The sequence below is a fragment of the Canis aureus genome, chromosome 26 (assembly GCF_053574225.1).
Source record: "Canis aureus isolate CA01 chromosome 26, VMU_Caureus_v.1.0, whole genome shotgun sequence".
Classification (NCBI taxonomy): domain Eukaryota; kingdom Metazoa; phylum Chordata; class Mammalia; order Carnivora; family Canidae; genus Canis; species Canis aureus.
The window spans coordinates 11,969,752-11,997,674 of NC_135636.1; the positions used below are offsets into that span (position 1 = coordinate 11,969,752).

At 41.2% G+C, this 27,923-nt stretch overlaps 1 protein-coding gene across 17 annotated transcripts in view; it reads left to right on the forward strand.

Moving 5' to 3' along the window:
• KIF16B (kinesin family member 16B) overlaps positions 1-27,923 on the forward strand; it is a 314,538-nt gene that overhangs the window by 267,527 nt on the left and 19,088 nt on the right. Inside the window, exon 27 of one of the 17 annotated variants that reach the window (XM_077872138.1) lies at positions 9,472-9,586. The exons of the other annotated variants lie outside the window; for them this stretch is intronic. Within the exon in view, the coding sequence (XP_077728264.1) occupies positions 9,472-9,586 (115 nt within the window). The remainder of the gene's footprint in view (positions 1-9,471; positions 9,587-27,923) is intronic. 17 annotated transcript variants of the gene reach the window in all.

Below are 27,923 nucleotides of genomic sequence, written 5' to 3' on the forward strand. Positions count from 1 at the left end.
GGAGGGTCCAGTGAGAGCAAAAGAGGGGGAGAAGTGGAAAACAGAGAGAAATTAAAAATTAGGAGATTGTGGTCCACGAGGGGCAGTTTAGAGTTTTGAGATCCTCATATAGAACTGCTCTGAAGAAAGAAGAGTTTCATGCGGTAGCCATCCTTACTGGCATTTGAGTTCTACTATAAGAGCTAGGTGTTTGAAGATGTCCTAGATCTACAAAGTCTGAGCCTTGAATGAGTCATGGCAGGTTTCTAAAAATCATTCTATGAGTTTGCATGACCCTGATACCCAACTGAAGAATTTGCCTTCAACTGAAGAATTTGCCTTCAAGGGAAAGATTATCATGGTGAGCCTGCTCATTTAAGGTCTCTGAGAGGTTTGATTGTATCATACAAAAAATCTAAAAATAAGAATAGAACTGGTAATGGTTTTCTTTACCTACCCTTTACCTACCTCAGCTACCTAGACTTACCTTTAATTGAAACGTGGAGGACGATAGTATGTAAAAATAAGTTTATAAACCAATAGGAAATACACTGTTGTCATCCCTAGCTTCGCAGGGCTCCATTTAAATTCACATGACACCCAGCTTTGCCACAACAGATTGGGCATCCTGTGTACTGTGCATTTGTGAGCTCTGTCCTTGGTGACTCTTCTCTTTCCATTCCAGCTTTCAGGGTCAGAGCCCAGCACAGGATCCTCTTTCATTCCTGGTATTTAGGTGGACCCATGTTTGTTCTTTCAGTCTCTCACCCCTAATAATTTAGCCCGACTAAACCCAGCAACTGTTGAACAGAGTTCTGTGTTAACGTCTCTGCTTATACAAGGACCCCTTCCATTGCCCATGACTGTTATCTACATGTGGCGATAGCCTTTATTCTTTTTTTATTAATTTTATTTATTTATTAATGAGAGATACAGAGAGAGAGAGAGAGAGGAGAGAGGCAGAAACACAGGCGGAGGGAGAAGCAGGCTCCATGCAGGGAGCCTCACGTGGGACTCGATCCCGGGTCTCCAGGATCAGGCCCTGGGCTGAAGGCGGCGCTAAACCGCTGAGCCACCTGGGCTGGCGGTGATAGCCTTTGAAGAATGGATCCCACACCTTGTGGAAATAAGCCCTTAGTTTTAAATTAAATGTATTTCTCCTAACATGATGGTTAAATCTTAGAATATCACGTCCTTTTCAAGAGTGAGTGTGATTTAATTTCACTTTAATGGAAAAATTAATCTGAGATTCTTGAGTTAATTTCCCATGACTATTGTGACTATTTTTTTAATAAATTTATTTTTTATTGGTGTTCGACTTGTCAACATACAGAATAACACCCAGTGCTCATCCCGTCAAGTGCCCCCCTCAGTGCCTGTCACCCATTCACCCCCACCCCTGCCCACCTCCCCTTCCACCACCCCTAGTTCGTTTCCCAGAGTTAGGAGTCTTTCATGTTCTGTCTCCCTTTCTGATATTTCCCACTTATTTTTTCTCCTTTCCCCTTTATTCCCTTTCACTATTTTTTATATTTCCCAAATGAATGAGACCATATAATGTTTGTCCTTCTCCAATTAACTTATTTCACTCAGCATAATACCCACCATTTGCTTTGACGTGGATGGAACTGGAGGGTATTATGCTGGGTGACTATTTTTTTTTTCATCTGACATCAGAAGTCACCATTTGATTTAGTGTATTTTCATGTGAAGATTAACATAATTACTTTCCCTGAGTTTCCTGTTGAATTTAATTCACTATACATATTATATAGAATATAAAGAGAAATAAGACATTTATGTCCAAGAGCGTATATTTTAAATTCCTATATGAAACTTTACCTAGAGATAAAACTAAGTACATAAACATATACAGAAAAATGGATTTTAGTAGGCCACATTTGAGCTAGTACACACTGGTATACATAGTGTTCGCTCAAAAGGAATTGTCTGACAATTTTTTAAATCTAGAAATGCAACTTTATAAACCTCCTTACCCTAAGTAGGCTGTATAAAGCAGTGTATTAAGCAGACATTCAGTGGGTTTTGAATCTGCCTTTCTATTAAAATATTTCCATGATTTGGGCCTTGTGTTTATTTACATCTATCAACATTGATAGTGTTCAGAGTCTGTTGATAGAAAATATAAAATATTTTCATATTAAAGACATAGAAAGAAACTATATTTATCACCACATTATATATCCTGTTACAATAATTATTTGTAAAATGAGGGGTAGTAACAAGAATTTCTAAATGTCCTGGGATGTTTTGGAAAAGAGGTATATTAGCAATGTGTATGGTGGTGGTAGTGGTATGAATGTGGGAGCCTGGGGCTTGTAGCATTGCTTATACTGCCCCATACAAGGCAGAAGCGAGTAAGAAGATGATGATGGTGAATGGAGGGGTAGAAATATAGTGTCCAGTGATATCTCTCACTGATAAACTTTGTATGTGCTCCACCCACACAAAGTTGCAGGGCCAGCATCTCATGCTCGAGAAAGCCGCCCAGCACTTTGGCTCACAAAGAGCCATAGAATCTTTGAGGGTTTGTAAGATGGAAGGATCTCCCTCTGGCTTCCCTTATGGCCCTGAAGGAACCAGAGCAGTGTAGGTATGCATGTCATAGGCAGACCCTCCCCTTAGGCAGTCAGAGGATTCTGATAGCAACACGTGTGACATGCTTCCCAGGCTCATACATCCCTTCTTGTAACTTGGACAGCAGCCCAGGAGACATACGTTGGCAGATACAATAGTGGAGGTGACAGGAAACGAATACATCAATCTCTGCCTGATGAATTATTTTTAGCAGAAAGGTTCTTTTTACTGTATTTGAAGCCAGATACCATTAATATTAAGTCAAAACATAAGAAACTGCCATTGTTGTAGGTCAGAATGGTGCAAAATTGACAGCATCACATGCTTCCACATAATACTACTGCTATTTCCCATTTCTTAGGTGCTTAATAAGTACCAGGCATGAGTGAAATGCTTGTATAACATGTCATCTACTCCTCCCAGTTAGCTTGTGAAGTGAGCTCTATTATCTCCGTTGTATAGGCAAAGAAATCAAGTCCTGAGGAGGAGGATAAAGAAGGTCTTACACCTAGTCACTGACAAAGCCTCAGCTCATACTGGAGCATCTTTCAGAGCAAGCCGCTCTCTTAAGAATCTGCATGCTCTAAGTTTAGAACAGAATTGGGTCTTCCCATAAAAAAATGTCTTTTCCTTTAAGGAAACATCTTCCAGCATTATATCCCAATGTTAATAACTAAGATCCACTGCTTGGTTATATATTATTAAATACCTTTTTTTTTTTCATTCAGCAATTACTGAGCACCTACCTACTCTGTGCCAAGCAGTATTCTACAGCTGAAAAATTTCTGGAACAACAGTGTTCCTCATCTCTTTTTACGTCATCTTTTAGTTGGCCTTGGCGATAGGAATGGTCTTTCATTATAACCTTGTCTTTTTTCATTTAAGAAAAAATGCTCATCATTAATTGTTGATTTTTAAATATTCACTTCATGGCTCATCAAAGGTTCTGAATCTCAATTGGTTATGGCTTGTGTGTTTTTAAAGCATATCTTTAGCCTGATGTCACATTATTCTTATGCAGATTTATTTCCTATTTGAATTACCAGAGTATAAACTCAGAATATCTTTAAAGAGATTTTTGTGACTTTAAATAGTATATGCAGGTATTATATATAAAAAACGGTAATGTATGGATATGTATATCCAAATGAATGTCAGATTGAGTTCTAATAAGTAAAATGTGGTATGATACTTATTGACACTAGGCCTTAAACATCGCTCTAGAATATACCACTTCTCAGGCTTCAGTGGTAAAGAACCAGTTATTTACAGTTGATCATTTATCAGCACTTTTGCAAAATGAATGAGAATTACTAGAAACATGAAATGAAAAAATTAAATAGGTCATACAAAATGCAAGCAGAGTTCTTTTTTTTTTTAAGATTTACTTATTTATTTGAGAGAGAAAGGGGGAGGGAGAGAGAATATCAAGCAGACTCCTTGTTGTGGGACTGGATCTCATTACTCTGAGATCATGACCTGAGCTGAAACCAAGTGTCGGACACTTAACTGACTGTGCCCCCCAAGAGCCCCACTACATCCTCCCTTCTTTTTTACTACACATTGATTCAGTAGACATGAAAATACTCTGTTAAACTGCAATATAAGTGTCTAAAACACAGAGCACATCTTGAGCAGTACAGTTCTATAATGTCCAGGAAACCTCACCTCCACTTCTGTTAAGACTCCTGTCACTGTTTGGTTTGTACCAAATGATGTGTTTGTCTCACATCTTCCCTTTTGTGCTCTTAAGTGACTTGACAGCAGCAATATTGACATCTCACTGAATACTTAACCTCCTATGATATTACTACACATGCCTCACAGATTCATTGAATTATTCAATGAATATCAGAAAATCTATCCACATTAGCCCCAAATTAATGAATTTTTTGTTTTGCTTTTGTTGATTGGTGAGAGGTGCATTTTTGGTTACTAATTTCAGGGAACATTATCATCTACTTGGAGATGTTTCTGCTAATCATGTTAAAAGTCTGTCATTTCAAGGAGTAATCTGTAATTAATGAAAACAAGTGAAATCCTCTAAAACGATAAAGCTTTCAAGAATAATACAGCCACTTTTGGAAGTAGGAACCTGAGAGATTTCTAGGAAGTTTTCTTGAAAGTACCAAGAACATGCAGCAAACCCAAGGCTACTTCTTTCCCTCTTCCCCATTTTTATCTCATAAGCTAGGGCCTGATTAAGGATATAAAATGTGTTAAAAAAAAAAAAAAAAAGGATATAAAATGTGTGGTCCTTGGGTCAGGTCATCTGCCCCTTTGAGGTTTTTTAATGTCACTACTTCTGCTTCCTTATCTGCAAAATGAGGATAAATAAGAGCACCACCTCCCTTGAATTGACCTTAGGGTTGAAGGGGATCATGCACATAGCATGGATTCTGGTACAGAGAACACTCCAGACTGCTGGCTGGTGCAGTAATAACAGTGAAGCCAATAGTAATGGCAGTGGTAGTGACCATGACAACAGTAATGGAGCATGTTTTAGATGTGCTGAAGAGCCAGAGAAGGACAAAAGAGCACCCCCACCAGCAGCCATAACGTGTAACAATAGGAGTATCTCAGTTTGTCACATGTACTGGCAAAATCAGCATCTGGGGGCAGAGCCACTGACATTATGGGAATATCCTTATTCATGGTGACACCTGGCAGATACCAAGAGTCTCTTGCTCTAATATCAGCCTTTCTTTCAACCTCTAAAATTATAATGTGAAAGCTAGAAATGTTTTCGGACCATTCCATCATGGCCAAGCTATTATCCATTGTAAAAAGGTAAAAGGCATAGAATCATTATGAAATGAGCTCATGTCCTCTACATTTCCATAGCTTTTATTCCCAGTTCATCAGTTCTCTTTGCATATCTCCCTATCACTGAGTATAAGACTGCTCACTGTGGGGTCCCCAGCTGACACCTGATGTATCTCCTAACACCTGATGTATCTCCTCTCTCCTCCCCTCCCCTCTCCCCTCCCCTCTTCCCTCTCCTCTCCTCTCCTCTCCTCTTCTCTTCTCCTCTCTTCTCATCTCTTCTGTCTTTTTCTAGCAATAAAGGGATGCCCAGAGTTTATAGGCATTTTCCTTTCTAATGGAAATAGTGCACTAAATGAAGAGTTGTTTTAAAAAAAAAAGTCTTAATAGTTCAAATGTCTTATCTACCAAATATGGGTATTAGTGATGGTTGTCAGTATTGATGCCACCACTACTGCCCCCCGCCCCCCGCCCCCCCCCCCCCCCCCCACTGCCAAGAGTCACTTTTCTGGCTTATGGTGCCTGCAACATAAACAGTCTGGTTTTTCTAACAACAGGGCCTCAACCTACTTTAGTTTTTTTTTTTTTTTAAAGATTTTATTTATTTATTCATAAGAGACACAGAGAGAAAGAGTGGCAGAGACACAGGCAGAGGGAGAAGCAAGCTCCATGCAGGAAGCCTGATGTGGGACTCAATCCCAGGTCTCCAGGATCACACCCTGGGCTGAAGGCAGGCGCTAAGCCACTGAGCCACCCGGGCTGCCCTACTTTAGTTTTATGTTAGCTTCAAACCTTAAATTTCTAACAATAGAATCATTGGGTTTAGACCCAATTTTCTAAGTTGAGCCCTTTCAGCTTCCAAAGTAAATTTCAGGAGGTAAAAATCCTTAAGATATGTCACTCATTTAGCTATCTTAAAGATATCTAGCAATTCTATGGGTAATTTAACATCTTTTCCATCTACATTCTGCTGATCTTACAAAATGGATAATGGTAGAACAATTATCAAACATAGGCAGAGATTTAAGAAATGCTTTACACTAAGGACTATTTTCTTCTCATTAATGATTTTTTTTTTCCCATCTGGTTATTCACATTAACTGTTTTTTGTTATTAGTACATTACCACCATCATCAGTAGCAAAGCAGTTTTGAAGCGGGATAAGTGGCTGTCGGTGTGTTAGAGGGTATTGAGCTAGTTTGGCAGCTGTTCCATCATGGTGCTTCGTGGAGTCAGAAGAAATAAAAATACTGTGAACCTGGGGCTAAGATTCAGAAGGGAGATAGAAAACTCAGCAGTATTGGAATAATGTGGAAGATTCTAGAGTCAGACCTGGGCTTGGTCCCATCTCCATGATACACCAGTTTCTGTGTGAACTTGGCAAGTTTCTTCCCTCTCTGTACTTCAGTTAGGCAGAACTAATATCTACTCTTAGAGTTATTGCAATTACATGAGAAACCATACATACTGGGAGTAAGTCATGCCATAACATGGAGAGAAGGAAGTATGAGAAAGAATGAACTTTAGAGGCAAACTGCTTGTCAAGAAGTCATTTTATACAACAAAAATCTTATGGTGTCAATGTAAGTTGGTGCTTCATGGTCACATCAAAGAGTATGAGTCTCCAACTGGAAGGAGAGTCCCACTTTGGTTTCCATGAACAGTCATTGGTTTAAGAAACCAAAATTAAAACAGATGTTTCCCAGAGGAATAATAACTTCCAAATCCACATGGAGACATGGAGGGGGAAAGGAAGTACCTCCATATTGCCTTCAAACAGTTTTACTCTCCTGACATTTTTTTTCCCTTTCCTCAACTTCCTTCCTGCCCCATCCACTATGGCATCCTATATGGGGTGATGGCTGACAACAAAGGGACTCAAAGCACAAGAAAAGTGGAAAAATTATTGTCAATTATGCTTGTAATATAAAACTCTAAGCTGGCAATCACAATCTCTGTTTCCTTATTGACTGTGATTTAAGTCAGCTGACCTACCTCTGAGCTTGGAGCACATCGTTCAGCTCAGATATCTTCTCCTCAGAAAGACCTCCCCCAAGTTGAAGCAGCCCTACCCTATTAATCCCCACCAGATCCCCTGGTAGTTTCTTGGTCACAACAGCAGTAGTTGGAAGGAATTTTTATTTGTTGGTTTAAGTGTTTTATATTTTACTAGAAGGTAAGTTCAGTGAAGATAGGGATTCTAGCCTTCTTGTGTATTTGTTTCCTTAGTGCCTTGAACAGTACCCGACCCTTAATAGAATCTCAATAAATGTCTGTTGAATAGCCAGTTAAATCTTGAAAAGAAAGAAAGAAAAGAAAAGAAAAGAAAAGAAAAGAAAAGAAAAGAAAAGAAAAGAAAGAAAAGGAAAGAAAAGAAAAGAAAAGAAAAGAAAAGAAAACAATGGGCAAAGACCTGAACAGACACCTAACAAAGAAGACATACAGGTGGCAAGTAAATTTATAAAAAAGATGTTCATCAACATCATGTCATTAGGGAATTGCAAATTAAAATAACAATGAGATACCTCTCCACACCCATTAAAATGATCAAAATCTTAAACACTAAGGACATCAAATGTTGATGAGGATGTGGAGCGATAGGTACTCTCATTCATTGCTGGTGGGAATGCAAAATGATACAGCCACTTTGGAAGACACTGTGAAAGTTTCTTATAAAACTAAAGACACTCTTTCAATTCATCAGTTGCCCTCCTTGTGGCTTGCCCAAATGAGATGAAAAATTACATCCACACAAAAACTTATATGTAAATGTTTATAGCAGCTTTATTAATTAATTGCCAAAACTTGGAAGCAACCAAGTTGTCCTTCAGTAAATGAATGGATAATCCAGAGAGTTAAATAGAGACCAGCATTAAAAAGAGACCAGGGATCAAGCCATGAATAGATTTGGGGGAACCTTAAATATCTATTACTAAGTGAAAAAAGCCAACCTGGAAAGACTATATGCTGTATGATTCTAACTATATGACATTTGGAAAAGGCAAAACTATGGAGACAATAGAAGGATCAGTGGTTAACAGGGCTTGGGAAGGGAGGGATGAGGGGGATGGAACACAGATTTTTAGGGCAGTAAAACAACTCTGTATGATACAACACCAAGAGTGAACCCTCATGTAATCTATGAACTTTGGGTAATGATGTATCATTGTCAGTTCATTGCTTTATAACAAATGTTACACTCGGGTGTGGAATTTTAATAATGGCAAAAAATTTAAAATGATGCAATGACATCATCCATTTATAATCTCCATCTTTTCATTCTTTTTTCTCTTCCTTCCTCTTTCACTTCAATCCTCCCTCCATCTTATTTTTCCATTGTACCTTTATTGCTTTGCTAAACAAAAAGAGGGAAGAAGAATGAATGGATGGGTTGGTGAGTGGATTTGACATATTATACATTTTTCTTAAGAGAATGAAAAACTATTGTTAAAGGTTATCATACTCTAAAAAAATAGTATTTTATATGTATTTTATCCACTTTAAAGCAAATGATAATTTATTTTCCATTATGATTGGCTCACTCATTACTCTGAAACTTGAAAGTCACTTTTATCTATCTTTACCAAGCCCGATTTTTATTTATGCTTTCTTTAAAAACTCAGAGTAGATGTCCATGTATATATATATATATATATATATATATATATATATATATATATATATGAATCAGTGCTTTTCAGAGTCTGCAAATTAAAAAGATGCCCATCCAGTGGACAATCTTTGCAAATTAAGTCATTTCAGCACAGAAACAAAGAGGGAAATCTCTTGTAATTGAAAGCTAAAGGCCACTTGGAATACTTGTGTAATTGACAAATAGTTGCAAAGATCCTTTCCCCCGTATAATTTTCATATATTACTACAAAGACTTTTTCACATTGATACTCGGTTCAGAGGACCTGTGCTCTTCTTTCTTGTGGTATCACTTAGGATATTCTAAATGACCTACATTTAATTACATAGTATAATTTGTAAAGAGTTTTTCTTCAAGTGTCACTTAAAAAATAAAAATAAAAAAAAAAAACCAGCCTCAATATGGGTTGCCCTTTCCTCTACCTCTTAACTTTCTACTGTACTAAAACTAAATGTCCCTTCATTCTATCAACTTAGTGTGAAGAGCCAGAAGGACATGAGCACATTCATTTTAGCACCAAAATGTGGCTAGAAATTCCCATGGAAAAGAAGAGAACATCTTTATTGAAGAACAAGGCCCCAGTCCTCCTTGGTAATTTTCTTTGGCAATTCTTTACAACCCATTCTGGTTCAGAAGAGGAACTGGCTTTACCTAAGAGTTTTGTGTTTGTTAATATCAGGTGTTCAAAGAATTCTTGGTATCAAAGAATGCAGTCCTATTAACATTTGCTTATTTCTGCTCTGTGAAGATTTATGCAACCGGCTCCAACTTGACAAACATTGACACATTAAAGAAACTGAAATACCATGATTTAGAAATCAGTGACCTATTCTACCTCCTTTTTTACTTTATTTCTCATGACAATATTTACAAAACCAAAAAGCATAATGTGATGAACCTCACTGTGCTCTCCCATATCACCCAGCTTCAGCACTTCATTAGCGTGTGTCCAGTTTTGTTTCATTTGTACCCCTAGGCATGGCATTGCACACATACACTCTTAATTTAAATCAAATACCACACATTATATGTTTTATCCATAAGTATTTTAGGAATGTACCTCTTAAAAAGCAAGACACAGTGTTTTTTATTTTTTTCCTCAAATTTTTATTTAAATTCTAGTTAGTTAACATATAGCATAATATTGGATTTCAGGAAAACTTAGTGATTCATCACTTACATAAAACACCCAGCATTCGTCATAACAAGTGTCCACCTTAATGCCCATCCCCCACCCACATCCCTCCATTAATTCTGTTTGTTCTTTGTCATTAAGAGTTTCATATGGTTTGCTTCCCTCTCTTTTTTTCTCCCTTCCCGTGTGTTTGTCCATTTTTCTTCCTAAATTCTACATGAGTGAAATCATATGGTAATTGTCTTTCTGTGACAGACTTACTTAGCATAATACTTTCTCACTCTTTCCACATGATTGCAAATGGCAAGATTTCATTCTTTTTGATGGCTGAGTAATATTCATATATATACATACATATATATATACACGTGTGTGTGTGCGTATATATATATATATATATCGACATATGTATATATGTGTGTGTACTCACACACACCCCCACACACATCATCTTTACCCATTCATCTGTCGGTGGATATCTGGGCTCTTCCCATAGTTTGACTATTGTTGATAATGCTGCTATAAACATTGGGTTCCATGTACCCCTTTGAATCAGTATTTTTATACCCTTTGGGTAAGTACCTAGTAGTGCAATTACTGGATCGTAGGATAGTTCTATTTTTAACTTTTTGAGGAACCTCCATACTGTTTTCCAGAGAGACTGTACTAGTTTGCATTCCCACAAATAGTACAAGAGAGTTCCTGTTTTTCTACATCCTCGACACCTGTTGTTTCTTGTGTTGTTAATTTTAGCCATTCTGACAGATGTGAGGTGATATCTTTTGTGTGTGTGTGTGTGAGGTGGTATCTTATCATGGTTTTGATTTGTATATCCCTAAGGATGAGCAGTGTTGAATATCTTTTCACTTTGACACTGTTTTTTAAAATATAATCATTATCACACGCATGCACACACACACACACACACACACCCTCTAAAAATTAGCCAGTCTCTTAAAAATAAATAACCAATGTTCAGGCCATACCAGTTTTCTCTTGAGGGTTTTTTTCCCAATAGATAAATCAAAACTCATACTATATCCACACATGGCATTGGTTGATGTGCCTCTAAAGTGTTTAATAATATAAAGCTTTTCCTTCCCTCTTTTTTTTTCTTAAAGATTTTATTTATTCATGAGAGAGAGAGGCAGAGACACAGGCAGAGGGAGAAGCAGGTTCCATGCAAGGAGCCTGATGCAGGACTCGATCTCGGGTCTCCAGGATCACGCCCTGGGCTGAAGGTGGCGCTAAACCGCTGAGCCACCCGGGCTGCCCTCCTTCTCTCTTTTTTATCTCACCATCTGTTATCAATGAAACCGTACCATTTATCCATTGAATTAGTACATTTTGGGTTTTGCTAATGGCATTCTCATGGTGTCATTGAACAAGCTCCTCTAATCCTGCATATTCTGAAAATCAGTAGTTAGATCGAGAGGCTTGATCTAGTTTAGGTTTGATTTTTTTTGTTTTTAAGTTGGCAAAAACACTATATAGATAGTATTGTCCTTCCCATCTCATCTCATAGGAAGCATGTCTGGTGGTCACTTAAAATCTTTAGTTTTTATGAAAGCAGTACACTGACAATGACAGTCATTGCCCATGCTCAGGACTACTTCCCATGCCTCAGTTGTCCTGCATGTGTCAGTCTATGGTTCCTGTCTTCAAAGAACTCTTAATTCTGTCAGAACAAGGACAACTCAACAAGTAATTACAGGCCACTGTTACAATGACAGGGATAGTCACAAGCTACCTTTGCAGTTCCCAAAGGACATGATTTTCAAAGCAGTGGTTCCAAAACCTGGATGACTAACCTTTGAAATTATCTTGAAAAAATACAGATTTTCTGACTTTGTTCCAATATATTTTGATTGAGCTGAATGAAGGTGGAACCTACAAAAGGTGAGAATGGTAGGGGTAGACAGGGAAGGAAAAACCAGATCCCAAAGCCATCTCCATGACTTTGGACCTGATCTAGTGGACAGTGAGGAGCCAGTGGAGTGTTTTAAGTGGAGGAGTGGAGGGATGAGTGAGTAGGAGCAGGGGAAATAGGAAGGAGGAAGGGTAATGACCAGGCTGTTGCTGTCTTCCAGTAAGTTAAGACTGTGGCCTGAGGGACAAGGTGATGGCACTTGTGGAGAAAAGTGGATGGATAGATACACAGGAGGTGGAATCATCATGGCTTGTTACTCCATTGAATGCAAGTTGGGGGTGGTAATGAATGTTGTGTATCAACACAACATTGAGGCCCAAGACCTGGACCTCAATCTTCACAGTGAAATCTGGTATTAAATATATTTGGGGGGGCACCTGGGTTGCTCAGTTGGTTAAGCATCTGCCTTCAGCTCAGGTCATGATCCCAGGGTCCTGGCATTGAGTCCCATGTCAGGCTCCCTCCCTCCTCAGTGGGAAGCCACCTTCTCCCTCTCCCCTCTGCCATTCCCCCTGCTTGTGCTTGCTTGCTCTCTCCATCAGATAAATAAAATCTTTAAAATAATTAATTAATTTGTGAACTTTACATTTCTGCATGTAATTCATGGTATCAAAATAGTGTTTTGGTTTTTTACTACTTCATTAATTTGGAGTTTGGAAACAGGAGTAGTTGGGGTTCTCCAGAGAAACAGAGCCATTGGGGTGTATGTGTGTGTGTGTGTGTGTGTATAAAGAGATTTCTTATAAGGAGTGGCTCACACAATAATAGAGGCTGAGGAATCCCCACATCTGCAGTTAGCAAGGTGGAAATTGGGGAGAGCCAATGGTGTGGTCCAGTCTGAGCCCAAAGGCCTGAGCACCCTGAGAACTGATAGTATAAATTCCATTCAGAAATCCAGCACTCTTGAAACCCACAAAGTGCTGATCTTTCCATTCACCGCCACTGGCAAGAAAAGACCAATGTCTCAGCTCAGTGTGGTCAGGCCAGAGTTCCTTGAACTTATGGGAGGGTCCATTATTTTGGTTCTGTGCAGGCCTTCCACTGATTGACTGATGCTGCTCACATTAGGGAGGACAGTGTCTGCTTCACTTAGCCTGTTGACTCCAGTGTTACTCTCACCCCCAAAACACTCTCACGGACAAACCACAATGTTTGACTAAATATCTGGGCACCCCATGACCCAGTCTAGTTGATGCATAAGATTAACTGTGACAGAAACCGTTCTGATCACCCCAGATACAGCTGCACTGGTCATTTTTCCATTTGTGGGGCTTTTGATATTCTAATATTAACCCCAACTATAATCCCGCTTCATGTGCCATCCATCCTAGCAGTAAATCAGTAACATCTGTCATCTCTCCACCCGCCCTTGCTCATTTACAAAGTGTTTGGGTCTTGACAAATACCTAAGAGATTCTCCAACTCTGTCCTGTTTGTTGATAGCATCAGATGAAAGTGATGCAGCACAACTCAAGATGTCAGGCTTACAAGCCGTGCACACCCTGCTCGTGGAGTTCACTATAGAACATTTTTCATTTCCCTGGTTACTTTTAAAAGCAAAATGAAATGAAGCCTGAACATTGCAGTGCTTAACAGCTGGAGGGTTTTTCCTACTCTCTTCCTAGATACAGTGAGGTATCGCTATTTGTTTTCTTTTATCAAATGTCTCATTGCCTCTGAAACAGAGGTAGATACTACAAGTGGAATGGACCCCAGGAGCCTGCAGCATAAGCTCCCTTCTCTGTCGCCCATACCTGGAGGTAGCTTGCCTGCTTGTTCGGAGACAGATGTCAGCTTCAAGTTGCTATTGACCTTATTGTTTACTCTGCCTAATTAAATACCATTTTCATATTTTCTCATCTGCCACCCCTTACAGCTCACAATCATGCTGTGGCACAACATGGGGGAGAAGGAAAGGTCTTTTAAGCTGGAACACTTAATTAGCTCCAGGCCCCAGGGGGAGGCTTCAGCTAGAAATACGGCTAAAAGTAGGGAAAAGATTAGCCATACCTGAGAGGAGATGTTGATGGTCGAGAAAACATTGATCACCTTCTGATAATGCCCATGTTATTAAAATTGTTTGAGGGGTGGTTCCTGGGCAGCTCAGTTGTTAAGCATATGCCTTTGCGAAGCTCAGGTTATGATCCTGGGATCATGTTAGGTTAATGTTAAGATGATCCTAACTATGTTAAGATCTCAGGGTCCTGGGATTGAGCCCCGCATCGGGCTCCTTGCTCAACCTGGAACCTGCTTCTCCCTTTCCCCTCTCCTGTCCCCCACTCATGTTCGTGTTCTCTCTTTCACTCTCCCTCTCTCAAATAAATAAAATGTATTTTTAAAAGTTGTTTTGGAATTAGTGACCATTTTGAATTGTGTATATAGTAGTGACATGTTTATATTGTTAATTTCTGCTAGTATCCCCCCGCCCCCCGTCTGTTGAGTTACACTTGCTCCCTTCTGCCAGAGGCTGTTTTTCTCTTGCCCCACTGTATACATCCTCCTCCATGTAAATAAAAGAGTGGGCCCACCATGAGGTTCTTAATCCTTCCTGGCACTGCCAGGTGACCACATTGTCATTTAGCGCCCTCTGTATTGTTTTAAATGCAGTCACGATCTTGTTAGGATTCATTGGAGCAGGAAATTTCTCATACAATAAGGTATTATTATAAAATAAGAAAGTAAACCATGATATAAGACATAGTTACGTAGATTTAATTATAGATTATATTATGCAGATATAGTTATAGGTATAGGTATAATATAGAAATGAGATATAGATATATAGAGAGATGTCAATTATAGATATAACTCAATATTGTGTATAGATATATAGAAGCACTGTAATAGAATAAAATAAAAATCCATTCTTGTGAAAACAGAAAACACAGGAGTTCCTGGAAATGACTGCAGCATAGCCCTGTTCCCTTCATGATGGCAGCCATTCTGGCTCGCTCCTGCAGAGATGCCACAGTCCAGCCCAGCCGATATTAGCTAAGATGTGGGGCAAGCTGGGAGCTAATGGGTAGCTCTTTGTCTTCTGAATGCTCTGGAATCATTTTGACCATGAACTCTCTTGGGCCCCTGCGTAAGCTACAGTCACCTCTGTCTCATAGCCTGAGATTGCAATAAGACTTGCATTTTAAATCCATTAAAAATGCTTGTTCATCCTTAGGAAAGTAATGAGTAAGATTGCTGCAAATCAAAATGTCCTTGTCAGAAAACTAAAAATGCTAAACACTATATAAGTAAGAACACTGGGGAGGTAAGAAAGCAGATGGAGCCAAAGGCAAAGGCTACCCCCCCAAACCCCCACCCCCGGACTCTGGCTCCCCAGAGTGGTTACCAAGCACCACTGAGCCAAGGGCACCCTCTTCATCACCATCAACCCTAGTCCCATCCCATAGCTGACATGTGCCTTGTGCTGTTCCGTGTCCCCTTGACTCTTCCAGAATTCTGGCCACAGCTGTGGAGAACAACCCCACTGTTTGCCGCAGCGCCCCAGCACTCTCTCCCCTTCCTCCCTCAGGCCGCAGCCCAGAGGTTGGACGGAGGTGTGAGGCCTACAGGTACCTCCCAAACAGTGAGAGACAAAAGTATGGATAAATGTGCCTGCCTCCCATCCTTGCAGATGACTCAGAAGCACCTTCTGCATGTTTCTCAAAGTGTCCCCAGTGGGACAGAGTGCTGCCCTGGATAGTAACCTGAGTATCGATGGCCCTGTACTAGCTACCTCCTTTTCCCACTCTTGCTTTCCTGCCCCTTTGCCTCTGAGACCAAGATCATCTGAAAAGAATCTCCCTCCATCTCTGCTTTAATAGGATATCAAACGGAGGTGTAGCCTAGAGGTAATTGCTCTTCTGGTTGGGCATATATCCCCTCTGACCATTTTTCCAGTGAGAGATTTTAAAACTTCTTTTTAAATCAGTGTCAATTATGGATGTGCTCAAATAGTTCTACTAGGCTTTTCTGGAAAGCAGCCCTCTGCCTTCCAGGCATACCCTCCATTCCCCTTTCCCCAGCAGCAATTCTCACAATACTTTTCAGTATTTTCCTACAGACTAAAATTGCATTCATGTATTGCTTTTTTCTGATTTTTGCTTCAATGTGAGGTGCTATTAATATCCCCTAACACACACATCCACCCTGCCACCATCCTAAAACATGTGGAGACACAACCACCCCTGCCCAGCAGTGTGTCAGGATTGTACATGAACAACTTGAGTCTTTGCTCAGGTTATTATATATCCATCACTAGTTCAACTTCAAATGCTTGGTCAGTTGTATGCATCTCCTGGAAACATTGAGACCATCGAATATTTCATGAACACGGTCTCCTTGAAGGCCTCTCTTCTGGAAACTTCTTGTTTCTTCTAGTCAAATTGAGCCACAGGTACTCTAACCTTCCATCTCCGTTGTCTTTTGCTATCTCTTGAATTGTTTCCCCTGCTTCCTGTGCCCATGTTTTCCTTTCTCGATTTACTGCCTGATTTTGATGGAGCACATCTGTAGTAGCTTCCTGAGACCATATGTAAGAGGTAAATTTCAAGAGATATCTCTGAATATGTCCTTCACACACACACTGGCTGGATATATATCTATATATTAGTTGGAAACTAATATATATATATTAGTTGGAAACCATCTTCTTTCAGAATTTCAAGGGGATTGCTTCATTGTCTTCTACCCCAGTGCTGCTGTGAAGCAGTTCAAAGCCAATTTGATTCTTGATCCATTGTGGGGTTTTTTGTCCTAAATATTGTATTTATTTATTTGAGAGAGAGAGAACAGAGAGCAAAGTGGGGAGAGGTGGAAGGAGAAGAACAGAGGGAGAGGGAGAGGGAGAAGCAGACTCTCTGCTGAGCACGGAGCCCAATGCAGGGCTTGATCCCAGGGCCCTACAATCATGACTTGAGTCAAAGGCAGACTCTTAACCAATGGAGCCATCCAGGCACCCCTATTCTTAGTCCTTTGTATGTGACATAGTACGTCCGTCACCCCTACCAAATGCTTGTAGGGTTCCTCTGTCCCCAGGGTTCTGAGTTTTCATGGTTCCACATTGGTGAGCAGCACCTCAGTTCTGCAGGATACTCCACGTGCAATTCTCTCTCACGTCCATCATTTCTAGGCAGTTTTCATGATGATTTCCCTCTATAAAGTTTTGTATCCTATTGTTTGTTTCTAGAATCCCATTTGTCTCTGTTGAACCCTCTGGTTGGATCCTCCTTGAATTTTCCTGTGTCTGTTTTCCATTTCTTTTTATCTCTCTCTTCTCTTCTGCTCCCTTCAGTTGGTCCTGCTCCACAAAGTGTTTGAGAGGCACTGTGCAATGTGATCCATGTCGTTCTTCCTTCCCTTGTTTAACATTGTGCTTGTTACTTTTGCATCTTCTGGTCCTGTTAGAAACCTGAAGGTGTAGCCTCTTCCTGAACTATTCACTTATGTTTATTTCCATTGACATCTGTACAGTTCCTCTTCACACATTCCCTTTATTCCAAAAGACCAAAAGACATGCAGATTCTTCTTGTGCATCTGTGTATTTTAAGAACCACTTTCAGGCACCGAGGTGGCTCTGTCAGTTGAGCGTCTGCTCTCAGCACAGGATCCTGGGATTGAGTTCTGCATTGAGGCTCCTGGCTCAGCAGGGAGTCTGCTTCTCCCCCTGCCCCTCTCCCCTACTGTGTATGCATGCGCGCTCTCTCCTCTCAAATAAATAAAAATCTTAAAAAAAAAAAAAGTTTTCTCTGTTCAATCTCTCCTAGCCCTCTGCTTACTGTTTATATCAACATTTGGGAATCATCCTTTCTCTCATAAATTTGAATTAGACTTTCTCAAAGATGCTTCAGTTTCCTTTCGTCCATTTATTTAGATTTGTTTTCCAAGTAAATTGTGCCCTTTTTTTGATAGAGAGATAGAGGGAGATGGGGGAGGGGCAGAGGGAAAATCTTAAGCAGGCTCTGCACACAGTGCAGAACCCAGTTCGGGGCTTGATCCCAACACCCTGAGATCATGACCTGAGCTAAATCAAGAGTCGGATGCTTAACCACCTGAGCCACCCAGATGCCCCATGAATTGTGCTTTTCCTAAATGTGCTCATGTAGCCTTTGCCAGTGATCCTCTCTACTGTCTTTTCGTTGCTTTTGAAAACTGCATCTTGGGATCCCTGGGTGGCTCAACGGTTTGGCACCTGCCTTTGGCTCAGGGCGCGAACCTGGAGTCCCGGAATCGAGTCCCGCGTTGGGCTCCCGGCATGGAGCCTGTTTCTCCCTCTGCCTGTGTCTCTGCCTCTCTCTCTCTCTCTATCATGAATAAATAAATAAATCTTTAAGAAAAAAAAAAACCCTCATCTTTATTTTAGAATTTAGGTAGTTATGATTTTGCCTTTGACAATCCCCCCCTTTTTTTCTGTGTCACTTACATTTCATAGTAATGAATCATAGCATAAGTTGCAGCCTTTGAAACCATATTTGGGAGAAAGAAATGGGTTTGTTCCAATTTTATACACCTTTTTGTCTTCATTGTTTGACCATGTAAAGCTCACATCCACTTTTAGATAGACTTATTTCTGTTCCCAGGAATTCACTGTCCTGCTGTTACATTTACATATAATTCATTCCAGGCAACCAAAAAAAAAAAAAAAAAAAGATGACTTTGGCTTTGTTTTCTAATTGAGATCACCTGCTTCATATTATTATAAGTAAAATTGAGAAACTGATACTAAAATCAGGAAAACCCTTATTAATCAAAGTTGAAAATGGCAGTCAATGAAGCCATCACCCTTTTTCTCAGTGGATTTTTTTAGCCGATTGAAAACAAAGCTCCAGTGGATTGTGGGGCTTTTATTTCAGAGCTCTGTGGATAAGTGCTACAAGCAGTGAAGACCGTCTGCTCAAACTATCTCCATAGGCTGGGATATCTATGCTTCTTGGTACTGGATGCTGCTGATTCACCTTATCTTTTCTATTTATGCTGCTTATCGTGCAGTTGCCAAAACCACATTTATTTACAATTTCTTATTCTGAAAGAATATGGGCATATCCAAGTCATAGCTCAGTCCAACACAAACTGACATTTCTTGCTTTGAAAGGCAGTTTCTTTGTGGGAGAAACTGCATGTCAAATTAGCCCAAATTAGTCCATTATTTCATAGATTAAATGGCCCCATAGCTCTCTCCACCGTCCCCCAGCTGGAGCAGTTTCCCTTTGATCTGTGAGATCTTCTGTCCACATTTTGCCAGTCCTAATCTTTAACTTACACCACATTGCTTTCAGAGCCTCTCAGCTGAGAACAATCTCAGTGATAAAAGTTTTGACGACTGAAAGACTGGTGCTTACATGGGTTCAGGTTCATTTGGTGGTTAACAAAGCCAGTCACAAGTATCCAAGGAAGCCCTGTTTAATCGCTGAACCCGGCAACATTCCCAACTTCTCTTCTGCAGCGACTCCTCAGATTTGAAGAGGAGCCAAGACAGTTTGAAGAATTCCTAAAGTTTGGCTTTGAAGCATAAATTAAGATTTGATAAACTTCCTCTCCACAGTAATTTAGTAAACTTCCTTTGTTCAGAAGAGAGAAAATACTGTAAATCTGTGAAATTTTGCTGCAAGGGAAGATCCTAAAGAGAGAAAACCCAGGCTTCTCATTGTTCATCATGATTTATTACAGTTACCTAATATTCATTGTATCAAGCACCTAATGGTGAGTGTCTTTTATGAGCAAAGTGCTGTGCAGGAGGGATGTGTGTGTGTATCTATATATATAAATTTCTTTTTTAACTTAGATGTTTAATTGTGTGGGTGATATCTGTTTGGTGAAGGAATTTTTAAAAATCTACAGTTATCCCATCCTTTTTTAGAATCAGAAATGTATTATTAGAGAAGTTTTGGTCTGGCTTTTCTCCCTGCCTCCATCTTCCTTGATGTAGTCAAGCTTCCATCATTGTCCCCAGTGAAGGGGATCATTGGTGTGGATAATCCAAATCCGCAGCTAATCCTCTCTTGAGGGGGGGGGTTACAGGCATACCACTCAGGGCCACCGGCCTCATCACACCTGGGGCATGACCATGTCTCCCTCCTGGGATGTAGGGCAATGTGTGGACACTGAGGAATAACTCTCAGGGCAGGAGGATAATCTGCAAGGCAAATAGTCCGACAGGGATCATCAGGATCCCACTAGTCCACAGAACACAAAAAGGGGCAGTGGTTCTTCCCTCCTGGTCTTAAGAGCTGACCCTCTCGCCCTGGAATTCAGGGACTCATTGGTATTCAGTGATGGCCTGGTCCCAGGCCAGGCTGAGAAAAGTTACCATCAATATATAAGTGACCTCAGGTCAGACATTAAAGGGGAGGATGGTTGTGCTCAACCCCAGGCACAGATGGTAGGAAGGAGCAAGATATCATTAAGGGTTCCTAAAGCATCACAATGCCTCCAAGTGCATGGCTTCTACTAAGAGGGAGACTTTGGGACACCAAAGTCAGTGTGCATTACTTCTTGATAAGCTTTTGGGGACCGGATTCTTTGAGTTTAAGTACATTATAGCCAAGAGGGTTACCACATAGCAAGATTCTCATTTGAAAGTCTGCCAGTTAAAATTGGTCATTTGGAGCAGTCATTCTGTCTCAGAATGTCAGGAACCTCTTTGAAGGTTCCTGCAAGAAAGAATCATGAGCTGAGAAACATAGAATAGTTATTTTTTGCCCCAGATGGTATTTTTCCAGAATCTCAGAATCAAAAATGTTTCTTAAAATGAGTTTTGTGGGCATCGTTAATTTACCTGGTGTAGCCTAGATTTTTTCTTTTAGCCTAGATTTTTAAATTTATGATTACAATTCCCCATTTTGAGAAACCCATTAATTCCTCCTTACTTTAAAGCATTTTTAAAATGAAGGGTCTGCCAGTATCTGAGTATATGATATGAGGTGACTTTGGAAGAAAGCCATTCCAGACTTGCTGTCTTCCACTTTCCTTTGAAGGAGAAAACATTAAAGCATTAAATACTTCCACATTTTAAGCCCATGTGTCTCTAAACATCTAAAAGAGAAGAAAAAATATATTTGCAGATTAACTCCATGAGGACAAAGCCATGTAGATAATAATGTCACCTACTTAATAAATGCATGCTGTGAATTGGACCCTGCCCCACGCACCTCACAAACACAGCTCATTTCATCTTCTGATCTAAAACAATGATATTGTCAGGAGAAGAAACTGAGGTGCAGAGGAGTTCAGGGACTTAATCCGAACCCCAGTGCTGTAACATCCCTGTGCCCAGTGTGGTGGCTCCTGCATGACTGGGTGTCCCAGCAGGTGGCTCATGATGGGAGGGTTGGAATCCAGCAATCATGTGGTCTGCACAGCCAGGTGAGCCTCCAGGCTGCTTTTCTACTTTCCCCGCCCAGATGTGGAGACCGTTGAGTTGCTGTGCCTCTTTGTGGAGCTGTTACCAGTCTCTTAGCCCAGATCCACTAAGCAAAAGTCAAAGAACCAGGGTGAGCCCTGGAACCTGCACTTCTCCAACAGAGCGTATCCTCCCATATTTTGCTTCAACCAAATGAGGTTGAGAGTAGGGCCTTTCAGACCTTCTGGAAGTGGTTGGCCTGCTTCCTTATAGCAGACATGCCATTGCTTGTGGCTCAAGATGCAGCCTGAATTTCGTTACTTTCTTGCCTCCATGAGCCTAAAAGGTGGGCCTGGTATCGACTTAGGTTTTGGAGAAGAGCTCAACCAGCTTCTCAGTCTGAGCAGATTTGGGGCTTTCTTTGTGGCCTGTTTGCTTATGGGGGTGGAAATCTCCCCTTCAGCTTGCTGGTCTACCAGGCCAGGTGATCACAGTCACTGAAGCTATGCTTAGTACCCCACGCAGGAATGCCGACTTGTAAAAATTGAATATCACATGACTTTAAATGCATATTCCTTATAAAAGTTTTAAAGCTCACTGGATTTTATTAGAATATGTGAACCAGACTGAGTATATTAAATTTATGAGCCCAATTGATGCAGTACCATAATAATTCAATACAATATGCTTATGTCATTAAGCTCATAAAGAAGATTCTCTGAATAGCTGTAATGAATAGTTCCGATTCTGTAATCACAGACTAACATTTTCACCCTGATGAATTTTAACTGGGAGCTCTCAAAATTCTTTATAAAATCAAGAAATAAATGTCATATTTCAAATGATGACTACTTATTTCAAGTATTTACTTTAAAACCTGGGATGAATAGAAAAGAAGTACCTGCTAAGACAGAATTATTCATTAGAAATACTAAAGAGGTTGGGAGAGGTTAACATGTAGTAGATGGGACTGTGATTTATGGCTAGTCATAAGTTATAAATAAAAACCAGAGACTTTTCTATTCTGCTTTGACTAATCTCATTGACACCCTCCTCTCTTACCTTCTTCCCACACACATGTATTTTGGTTATCTATCACCATGTAATAATCTACTCCAAAACTGAACTTCCTTAAAGCAACCACCATTTTATTGCTTATGATGCTGTGGTTCTAGAATTTGGGCAGGGCTCCGCTGAGTGGTTCATCTTTTCCAAGTGTCAGGTATCAGGTCAGGCCCCTTATATGACCGCATTCTGATCATGGTGCCACCAAGGACTGGGCGCACTAGGGCACCAGAGCCTGCAAGGTGACTTCTTCACTGTCAGCTTTACCTCTGCTGTGTTCTCTTGGTGAAAATAAGCAAGCACAGGCTCTACCCAGAATGCCTGAAAGGATCCATGGATCTGAGAGAAGAGACACTGCCAGAGCACAGTACAGGACCTCCAGTGTGAAGACCAGTAGAGAGACCAAGATGGCAAGCAGTGCATTCAAGAAGCATATCCCTCTGCTAAGAGTGTGCATGCAGTCCAGTCATGCTGAACTCTTGGTAGGACCCCCAAGCTGTGCATCCTCGCTCTGAGGCTTTGCACATGCTCTCCCCACTGGAATAGGCTTCCTTCAGGTATCTTCCACCAGTATTTTCCCCTGTCTGATTCTTACTCATCCCTCAGCTCTTGGCCTAAATGTCACCAGTTCCCAGAACTAGGCTGGATGCCTTTTTCTGTGTGTTCCAAAAGCATCTTATTCCTGTTTAGAATATGTAGCCATATATTAATCAGTGGTTTACCTATCCAACTCCTTGGAATATCTATGCTTTACTCAGGACAGGAAATGATCTTTTTCACTACTGAATCCTCAGCAGTACTGGCACGTAGAAAGCTCTCAGTAAATATCTGTTGGGTGCATGAATGAAGTCTCGAGAGAGAAGAGCCAACAAAGAACAAACCTCATCCAGTCCTTAGAAGACAAGAAGGATTTGGATGAACGATTCCAAACAATGAAGACATGGTACAGGGCAGCACAGGTTTTGTGTCTGTATATTCAACATTAGATACCCAGTGCCTGGCACACAGCTCTAAGTAGAGCAGGTATGTGGTAACTGTGGTGGATGGATGAGTTACTTAAACTGTCCTAATTTCATCAGAATGTGGAGGACATTTAGGGGCATGTCAGGAAAGGAAGCCAGCATTTTTGATCCAGTGGAGACAAATTTTAGAATTCCTAAATAGCCAGAGAGAGTTCTAGTTGACACAACTAGAATTTATGAGAGTTTGAAACTGGGAAGACTTGAGTGAGTGAATATTGACCCCACTGGTTTGATTCATGACCCATAGTCATTGGTAACCAGACCTCTCTCGGGTCTGGAAATATCCTAGCGTGTCTCCATCCTGGCTTGATCTGTCTTCAGAACCCGTCAGTCAAGGATGAATTTTCCAACTGCTGCAAGGTAAATGAAACCTCTAAGTCTTATTAGACTGATTGTTATCTTTAAGCTGCCACCATGGCTAATGACTTCTGGAAATGAGGAATTCCAGCAAACTGTCTTCCCTGTTAATATGTTACAGTGGAAACGTGGATAAGGCCCTACTATATTTTTAAAGCACGTTTTAATGATTTCAATAACTTTAAATTAAATTATGAATTTATGTTAAAATTTTGTGAAATGAGAAATCATGAGAGTGACACAGCTGGGTGGTACGTGGCCACGAAGGAAGCAGCAGTTTGCCGTTACAGTCATGAACCTTATTAGCAAGCTTTTTAATAACATAAAATAGTCCTGACTTTATCCCGTTGGTAATTAAAACAGAAGGAAGGGAACCAAAAATAATAAGGTCTTTTCCAGTGCTTCTGAGGCCCTACTCTCATTCCCACATGTTCTCTCTCTCTCTCTTTTTTTTTTTTAAGATTTTATTTATTTATTCATGAGAGACAGAGAGAGAGAGAGAGAGAGAGAGAGAGAGGCAGAGACACAGGCAGAGGGAGAAGCAGGCTCCATGCAGGAAGCCTGACGTGGGACTCGATTCTAGGACTCCAGGATCACGCCCTGGGCCATAGGCAGGCGCTAAACCACTGAGCCACCCAGGTGTCCCTCCCACGTGTTCTCTACACACACACACACACACACACACACACACACAGTGGCAAATTCTGTGAGCATGGGCTCCATAAAGGGCTGCATTGACATTGACTCCTTACATTTCATGCTTAAGGGGTTGTACGTTGTGAATTATATTAGGCCATCTGACTTTCTTCTGAATTTGAAGAGCCACTTGTTTGTCAGCCTCTATGGACTGTTGATGTTGGCTAAGTCACTGCCTCTTAGGATCTCAGTTTTCCTCCCCTGTAAACAGGATATGCATACCTGGTCCTCCTCCTCCTCAGTATATCTTCATGCTCTCTTGAGCTCATGAACTGGGAAGTGCTTTGTACAGCGTGCCTGCGACTCAAATCCAGGTGCAGGGCCCTCCATGTTTTCCTTCAGGTCCTGCTGTTCCTCACACAAAGCCCTTTACCTGCTGGCCTGGCTCCCCTGTTCATACTGTTTGCCGAGCGTGGATGCCACTCCATCTTCCTTCCTTTCTAGATTCCAGACCTGAAAGGAAATGGCTGCAAGATGGGAAGTACCACCTTATTTAACTTGCTGCTGATCTTTGCATGGATGGACCAGAGAGTGCATGGTCTCTATGACTAGATTAGCATTTCATCCAGAAGCTCCTGAGTTGAAAAGAATAACCCAGCAGAGGCTCTTAAGGCCAGCTTTTAGCTAGGTTGTCATAGTAATTGAAGTACTTTCAGCCAGAGTGGAGACAGAAATTGTATTGTAGGTCACACATGAATCATGTTAATATAATGACCTTCATCAAGAATGAAATAAAAGGGACGCCTGGGTGGCTCAGTGGTTGAGCGTTTGCCTTTGGCTCAGGGCATGATCGCAGAATCCCAGGATCGAGTCCCACATCGGGTTCCCCACATGGGACTTCTCCTTCTGCCTATGTCTCTGCCTCTCTCTGTCTCTCATGAATACATAAATAAAATCTTTAAAAAAATGAAATAAAAATGAAAATAGCATGTAGCAGCACATTATATTTTCAGTTTTTTCTTCCTAATGTGGTGTATTGATTGAGGTGCCAGGCTAAAGCTCTAAAATAATTGACTAAATTCTTGCTGAATTGTTCTGTATTGCTGTAGGGAGTGTGTTTCACCTTTCAGAACTCATTAACACAGCCAATAGACCATTTTAGCCTGTGTTTTGGTTCAAAAGATTAATAATGTTGTTTTGAAATGGTGTTGGAATTTTGAGATTGCCCTGTGTGTATATCAGGGTTTGGGGCAGGAACCTTCCAGGTTAGTGCTTGGCTGGGGATGTACCACTAGGATGTGCTGACCCATCTGAAATGTTACTCACTAAAGCCTCCTAGGATTGACCTTTTCCTAAGAGCTGGGTGCCCTGTACAGATCTTGATCTGACTTCAAACTAGCACCCTGAGGAGCTTGTATGTGGGATAGGTGGAAGGTTTCCTCAGACTCAGACTGGTGCCTGCCACCTGCCAGCACGACAGGGCTTATTGTTCATTAACTTGTTTGCAAACAATACAAAATCACTGTGGCCATTGTCAAAACATGGATTCCTCCACTCCTGGGCTTGGGAGTGGCGAGACCAAAGGCTCTCCCGCAGCTGGGCCTCTGAGAGTTCCCTGAATTTCTTACACTCTTGAAAACACCCTGTACTAGTGGCTGTGCAATCTGGAAGAGCTTGGTTCCAGCAGATGCCAAGTGGTATCTTCATTAAGCTTTTTGGCCATGGGGTGTCCATCCCAGAATATGAACAGGAACAATTCACCAGTCCTCTGTCCTATGTCTTCCCAAAGAAGGGGAAAAGATACTTTTTCAGAAGGGAATCTGAGTGCTATTTGGGAAGGAAAAAGGAAGCAGGGCAGTTACAAAATGGCCAGTGCCCACAAGGCTCTGTAAGGAAGATACGGAAGCGTGGGCACAGCTACATTGGACTCTGTGTAGAGTATAAGCCTCACCACAAGAGATCTTTTTCCCCATTCTTGTGTTTGCATAGAACTTAACCCGAGAGAACCCAGAGCCTCCCAGTCTCTGTGAGAGCAGCCTTAGGTCTGGGAAAGGCAACAAACATATCTGGCTCAGTGTAGATGGGTTTACCTGGCGAAAGATGGCAGTGCTCAGGAGGTGGGGGGTGGCCAAAAGGAAAATAGGGGAATGGTAGACTGGACAGCAGGCTGCTGATTGATACCCAGTCCCTGGGGCTGGCAGATATGGATGTGTGTGCTGCCACTCCCACTTCTATGCTCTGTGACCTTCAGGGCATTACTTCAGCCTCCTGGTCCTCAGTTTCTTCATCTAGAAGATGGGATAATTATGGTCCCTACTTCATAAAGTTGTGATAGTTAAATGAGATATACCGTGAGAAGTTCTCACTGTGGCTGGAACACTGCAGGCCCTTGATAAATAGCCCCTTGTAAAAGTAACCAGATGGTGGCTAGTCAGCCTGTTGTGTGCACGTGGGAGACAGTCCTCAGGGTCTTGGCAGGGATGAGTTGAAGAAGAGGACCGCTTTGGAAAGAAGAGGTCAGGAGCCCGGCGTGGATCTCTGGGACAGGCTGTATGTCCTTCTGTGCTCTTTTGACCTTCTCTTAAAAAGCTCCTGGTCCCCTGTAGGATTTTGTCTTGTTTGGGGATGGGAGTTAAAGCACATGCCTATTTAACACTGATTGGAATAGACCCAGGGGGCCTGTCTGTCCTGGTTACTTCTACCCCACCCCCCACAACCCCTGCATAGACTGACTTTAAAAAACAGGAAGATACTCCTGCACACTGTGAAAGAAAGGCGTATTACGGAATCAAGATTCTCTGCTTCAGTCCTGAACTATGCCTTTAAGATCAGCCATCTAAACTGGATTTCCTGAAAGTATCAATAAGAAAACATTTCATAATTTAGTGTTGGTCCAAGTAGCAAAAAGTAAATAACCTAGATAAATGTCTCATCTGTTTCTTATCATTCTTAAATCTTTTTTGTCTTGCCAAACTGATAGCTCCCAGAGTTTGGTCGCCAATATTGCTGTGCTGTTTCCTTCTCTCCCCTGTGTCTTCTGTTCTGCCTCCATCCATACCCTCCATCATTTCCCTTTTCCTCAGCAAGCCCCTCCATCTCCGTGTGGCCCCTGCCCTTCCCGCCATCACTCATACCCAGACCCTCTCCCAGTACCTGCACCCCCCCCCACCTTGCTCTGTACTGCAGGGTTGCAATCTTATTGGTAAAGGATTTGGTTTAAACTGACTTTCATCCTCCAGCTACCCTGGGCAAGGCAGGCCTGAAATGTGCACAATGGTAGTGGGTGCAACGCCCTGTTCACAGTGGCCCTGACAAGTGTTTAATGAAGCAGACTTGGATGAGATACTCACCTCCAGGGTGGGCAAAGGTTGCTGGCCTTCTGTGGTTCCTAATAGCTACAAAGATTTAAATATGCCTGTTTTTTTCTTTCTCTTTCTTTCTTTCTTTCTTTC